At 39.7% G+C, this 6,000-nt stretch overlaps 1 protein-coding gene across 6 annotated transcripts in view; it reads right to left on the bottom strand.

Annotated features, from left to right (window-relative positions):
- Positions 1 to 6,000, bottom strand: part of WDFY4 (WDFY family member 4) — a 288,917-nt gene that overhangs the window by 153,821 nt on the left and 129,096 nt on the right. For all 6 annotated transcript variants that reach the window (XM_011355393.2, XM_011355394.2, XM_011355392.1 and 3 more), the window contains 4 exons: positions 5,353 to 5,591; positions 3,431 to 3,552; positions 1,746 to 1,931; positions 409 to 545 (listed from right to left, as the gene is read on the bottom strand). In XM_011355393.2, the coding sequence (XP_011353695.1) occupies positions 409 to 545; positions 1,746 to 1,931; positions 3,431 to 3,552; positions 5,353 to 5,591 (684 nt within the window). The remainder of the gene's footprint in view (positions 1 to 408; positions 546 to 1,745; positions 1,932 to 3,430; positions 3,553 to 5,352; positions 5,592 to 6,000) is intronic.

Here is a 6,000-nt window from a genome sequence, read left to right as displayed (position 1 = left end):
CTGGCTTTCCCTCCCTGAAGCCCCTACTTCTAACTGCTCGCTACCAAGTCCTGCCTGCTTCACATTTCCAGAGCTGGGAATCATGATCAATGGGTGAGCTATGGGCTAGTGCTCTCTGAGCACACTTGACTCAAAAGGAAAATGAGAACAAGGATCTGTTTGGTTTTTAATGCCATAACACCTGCTCTTGGCGCTCCACAGAAGCCCATATTCACTTCAAGTTAAAGATAGCTTAAGACTTGGCTCCTTTAGATATAACCTCAACTGGGAAGACATGTGCATACCCTTAAAAGTTCAGAAGAACATGAAATTAGATTGTGTCTAGTGACAACAGAGTGAGTAGACATGGCTCATGTGGTTTGAAGCAAACACCTGATATTTCTCTAAGAAAAAGAAGTGTTGGCTGACCTCTGTCTTGCACTCAGGGTCCTTGGCCTGCCGCCCAGGAATCAACCTCATGGCTGATGACAAGCCTCCACTCCATGAAGTGACTTTGCTGTGGTGTCCAACATTCGAGCGACTGGCCAGTGATTTCTTCTCGGATGCTGGGGACAGGGAAGCAAAGACTGTCAGAAGTAAAGTTGAGAGGAGAACATACACTATCCCTACAGCTGGTTTGGCTTTCAAAGGGCTAGCAGGGTCTTGAGTCCAGTGTGCCTGCCTTCAATAATGGGAACAGCCAAAGTTTACAAGCTCACATTGCCATCTTCTAAGAAATGTAGTGTGGGTTTTGGAGTCACCAGGCCTGCCTTAGATTCTTAGCTCCGAAGCTCACTGACTCAAAGTGAGATGTTGGGCAAGTTAGCTGAGTCTCAAAGATTCACCCTGAAATGGGAATAATAGTGTCTAACCTCACTGTGGTGTCATGAAGAGTAAATAAGATTATGTGTTTAAAGCACAGGCCCTGGAACATAGAAAGCTTTCAGTATATGGTTGTTGGCAAAAAGAGAGCCGTTTGTAAGTTTTAAGGTCCATCTCACCATTTTATTCCATATATGTGCATGAATATATATATATATATAATTTTATTGAACTTTTCCCTGAAACAGAATCTTACATTTTGACTTCAAATTATACATGGGCTAATTTGAGAAGTGAGTGAAATAAAGGTATCACACCACTGGGTAGTCTGGGACAATATACATTGAAATAACTAACTCTTAAATCACTGCAAATTTTGTGATGCTGAAAGACTTAAAAAAAGTACATAGCATAATTTGACAGCAATGGCCTCTTTAAAACCAAAACTAAACCATTATTCCCACAGGTGTGTTGCCTAATATGAGGGTAAAAGTGTTGAGTTATTGATAGAATGTAAGGGACATTAATATCTTTTGGATGAAGATTTTCATTCGGACATAAAGAACCTGAGGCTCCAAGTCACCACAAGTCTTGGTGCAAGGTTTCAAAGCTGGTAAGTGAATATCAGGGCAGGCCCTAGCACTTCTGCCCAAGTTCCAGAGCCCAGGCTAGAGCTATAACATAGTGGCCCTTCAGTGTCAGAGATCACTAGAATCTGCTTGCTTGGTTGGCATCTCTGGCCTTCCTTTCACCTAAGATGCAAAGCAGCATGCACTCTTTGAGAGCAAAGATTCATGACATTTCAGTGATGTAAATCTCACCCACCAAAGTGATGAGAGAGAAGGTCTGGAGGGGAAAGGCTCTGGGCCTCAAGTGGAACCTTGGGAAAGTCTGGCTCTATGAGACCCAGAAGTCCCATTCCCTAGAGCCAAGTGGACAGAGACCTAGGTAATGCTGCCAGGCCTTGAGCATCGTCTCCTCCAAGAGTGGGGTGACCTCTTCAATTTTCACTTCCTTCTCCCCAGGTTTTACAGAGAGATCAATCTTGAAGGTGTCCTCTAGCTCCTGCCGCCTCTGTGCCATGAGCTGCTGCCAGAGAGTCCTCACCATCTTTTGGATATTGTGCTGGACTAAGAGAGAGAACATATTGCACAATCAGCAGGCCTCAGTGCTTCTCCCAGACAGGGCCAGAGATAGCATATCATGGCTGCTTTTATTCGCATTCTTCTTGAACATCATTCTATCTTTGCAAGCTCCAGCCAGAAATCAGTCAATATGTAGAGCCACAGGACTGGTGACAATACTACCAACATTTATGTGAGCTGGCTTTCCCTCCCTGAAGCCCCTACTTCTAACTGCTCGCTACCAAGTCCTGCCTGCTTCACATTTCCAGAGCTGGGAATCATGATCAATGGGTTTAGGGAACCTCTTTCTCCCATCTCCCAATTCTATTAGATACCAAACAAAGAGATATCTGTGCAAGCTCTACGTAACCAAATAGCTTCCCCCCAAAAGCTCCTTCCAACCTACTTTTTCTACTGGTTACTCAGAGGAATGGACACCCAACCTAAGGCTGTGCTCATGGGCCCAGGACCCAGGTTAGTCCTCTTTCCTGGTACTGGCTCAAGCTTCCCAATACCCATCCATCTTACTGCCCTGTATTTGCCCAGATATTGACAAATCTACCAAGCCAATTCTGCCTGCTATGCCCCTCAACTATAATCTGATCAGTGCCTAAATGCCTTCTGATCTTGGACTACTGGGTCTCCCCTCTGGTACCAGTCTCTACAGTCTGTTTATTTCACTCTAGGGGGATGGACATTGCTCAGTTCTCTCTACTAGCCAAGTCCCCAAATGTTAATGTTCATGTTGTAATTAATACTGTCAGGGTAAACTTTAAATTCATGTGACTTTTGAGCACTGGCTTTGGACACCTATCTGACCAGAAAACAGGTCCTTGTGCCTACCATTTAGTACCACAAAATATGGCAGCAAACCAAAGTGGTGGAAGTTTTGCTGAAACCTCCTGGATGAAGAAGGAGCAATCTCTTAAACACATGGATCTGGATGCCTTTTTTTTTTTTTTTTTTTTACAAATTGCCAATCCCTTTAATTTGACTTGATATTACCAAATCCAAGAATTCTATTAAGCCAAAAATCTCATAAAAGAAATGAGTTTATTTACTACATTCCTATTTTCTAGGGAAGAAAGCTGAGAGCTAAGTAATGGCTTAAAGTAGGTGACATGGAATGCCAATTTCTGTATCAAGTGGGCCAAAGGAAAATTTAAGAGACCATCCAAGAAGTAAAATCAACTTACAGTGAAGGCCTCTGGGATTTTAGCGGGAATATCAAGTTCTTAGTCTAACCAAGTCCCACAGAGCTCTCTCTTCTTCTATCTATACATCCACCCTTCTATTTCATCCCATTTTTAATACAAAGATCATTCCAATTTCATTCTCTATCAGATTACCTTTCTGTACCACTACATCTTTATGGGGTTTTCTAGGGCCTCTTCTGGCTTTTGAATATTTGATTCTTCATCTTGGGAAAGAAAAATGGAAGAATGCAATCCTAGCAGTTATCACTATCCATCTACTACTCCCAAAATAAACAACACAAAATGTACCATCACTCAAACTTGGCAAGTTGTCCTCTCTTTTTTCTCTCACTTCTTCATTTGGAGAAAGAAACACTTGATGATAAGGCGTCATTCTAGGCTTGGGTTCCATCCCAAATCCTTCTGGAAAACTAGTAGGCAAAAGATTTTTCACTATAAAATTCAGGTTCCTTGGGATTATGTCATTGTTCTTTATTACAAATAATCGTCCTCCAAACTCGGTACATATCAATATGGAAAAACTGTCTACAAGTTCAAGCAAACAGCTTATGACAAATTCTATGACAGATATTATGTAATAGCATTCTGGAAAATAAGAAAAGCTCCTTCTTTTTGTTCCTTCTTATTAAATCCAATCCATGCTCCCAGCAGACCCCATGAAAAAACTCTCCTGCTTTCCCCAGCATCAGAACTGGTCATTTTTTTTTTTTTGCAGACTCTCAAAGCATTGAACTCTGCCTTTGTTTGGCACTGATCTCATCCTGCCTGGAATAGGGCCAGGGCCAGCTTTATGGGCCTGTGATCTGTGCAATGGTACAGGGTTCATACTCTGAAGGGCCCAATGCTTGGACTTTTCTGTTACTGTCTTGAAATTCATAGCAATTTGTGAACAAAGGACCCTCATTTGCACTTTGTTGTGGCCCCATACAGCCCGCAGCTGTTTCTAATTAGGGTGCAGCAGTTTACATATCAGGTTCCCCATGAACTGTCTGCTCCAGGGCTCCTAGTTATGTTAATATCCACATGCCCTCTTCTCTGGGCCCTCTCAGCCAACCAAGCAGAATATACACTCAGTAAATGTTTGTAGATTGAACCAAAAATGACTAACAAGGAAATGAAAAAATAGAGTATGTGAAAATGTCCATTCTTGAAATATCTAGAATGAAGTCCCTTTGGATTTTGGAATCCATTTTGCTAAGACGCATCTGAGGAGGGTGGAACTTTAAGCACACAAATCAATTGGCATTCATTCTTCTTACCTATGCTTTCAGTATGGATAAGGCCTAATTCTTAAAATAGAGAAGAGAACCTCCCAATCTCATCCATACACTGAACACAGATTCTTTTATTTCAAACAAATAAAAAGTCAAGCACCTCCTCTGGGCTATGAGTATTTTCCAGTGCTTCTTAGAGAGTAATTCTAGTGCTTTGTAATGTTCAATAGTCAATAGGATTTGAGAGATTTTTCCCTAGTAATCAGACATAATTTGTACTGGTATAAATACAATCAAGAAAAGGGACAAGAGTAAAGTGTAATCTCACAGTCCTCTCTTACTCTACGTTCAACATGGCTCTCTATGAATAAGATAATATTCATAGGCAGCATGATGCCAAGGCACCGGTGTGCATACTGCCACACATATACATAGAGAAACTGCATATATACAGAGAAATCTAACATATTTTCAAACTTTGGACTTCAAGAAAAGGATGTAATTGAGATTAATTTCTTTTTATTAATATTTCTCACACAAGTATACTTATGAATGTTATTTTATAACATAAATTGTGTGTATATTTTTTTCTATCAGCAAAATTATTCCTGGCTCGCATGATACAATTTATTATATGTGTTTCCATTCTGACTGTATTTACCAAATGTTAATATTTCTGAAGTCTGCCTGCATTATAAAATCAATATGTATATTTAATGTTGGAATTTTCTGCCCCCAAAATTAAATCAGTGAAGATTCTTACAACCTGAGAATTGTGGAAGTATGGTAAATTATTATTTCATGATGATTCTAGCTGTTTAGTCATATGGACAGGTTTGAGGAGGACCCACCTTATTATCAAACATTACACATAATTTGGACAACCAGATAAACAAAGAGATTACATAATTTATACTGTTTAATCAAGTGTCCCTCTGAAGCTTTCTTTTCTTCATTGATCACTGGTGGGCAAAGAAACAAGTGAGCAGTTCTTACCTTCTCACACTGAGCAGCAACAAACAATGCATAAGGCAGAGAAGGAAACTGGTGTTGGAGTTGTAGGTAGCAAAGATAATATCCCAGTGTTCCCATAGAAAGTCTAGGACGCTGAGAAGGCTGAGGCATTCAGAGAGGGACTGCTGGGGCTTGGAGAGGCAATAAAGAATAACTTTATTTAAACTGCTGTATAAAGCACTGATGACAACGTCCCTTTGCGAAGAGGCGTTCTTGATGACCTGTGACATAAAATAAACACACATATACAAACATACTTGTGAACACTTTACTATTTTATAGATTGACCCAGTTAGTTAACTATGAAAATAATACAATCTCCTTTTCTTTATTTCAAAAAGTGGCATGATCTAAAATTCAAATAGGATAACCTTCCTCTACCTTTGAGTTTCTATTAAAGTGAATGATCAATAAATACAATTCAAATTGTTAGATTTACAAAAAGTTGGTGTAAAAAAATTTTTAGGTTCATCATAGTCATATTATGGAAAATAGACAAGAGATCAGAGATTGCTGAAATACAGGTAAAATAGTTGTCCTTCAGTATGTAAGATACTATTATTAGTGTCTAAATAAAAAAAAAAACACATTATTAACTATAAATACTAGTTATTATGTACAGAGTGTTTA

This window comes from Pteropus vampyrus, unplaced genomic scaffold, assembly GCF_000151845.1.
Source record: "Pteropus vampyrus isolate Shadow unplaced genomic scaffold, Pvam_2.0 Scaffold20, whole genome shotgun sequence".
Lineage (NCBI taxonomy): Eukaryota > Metazoa > Chordata > Mammalia > Chiroptera > Pteropodidae > Pteropus > Pteropus vampyrus.
This window is presented reverse-complemented; position numbering and strand designations above follow the sequence as displayed.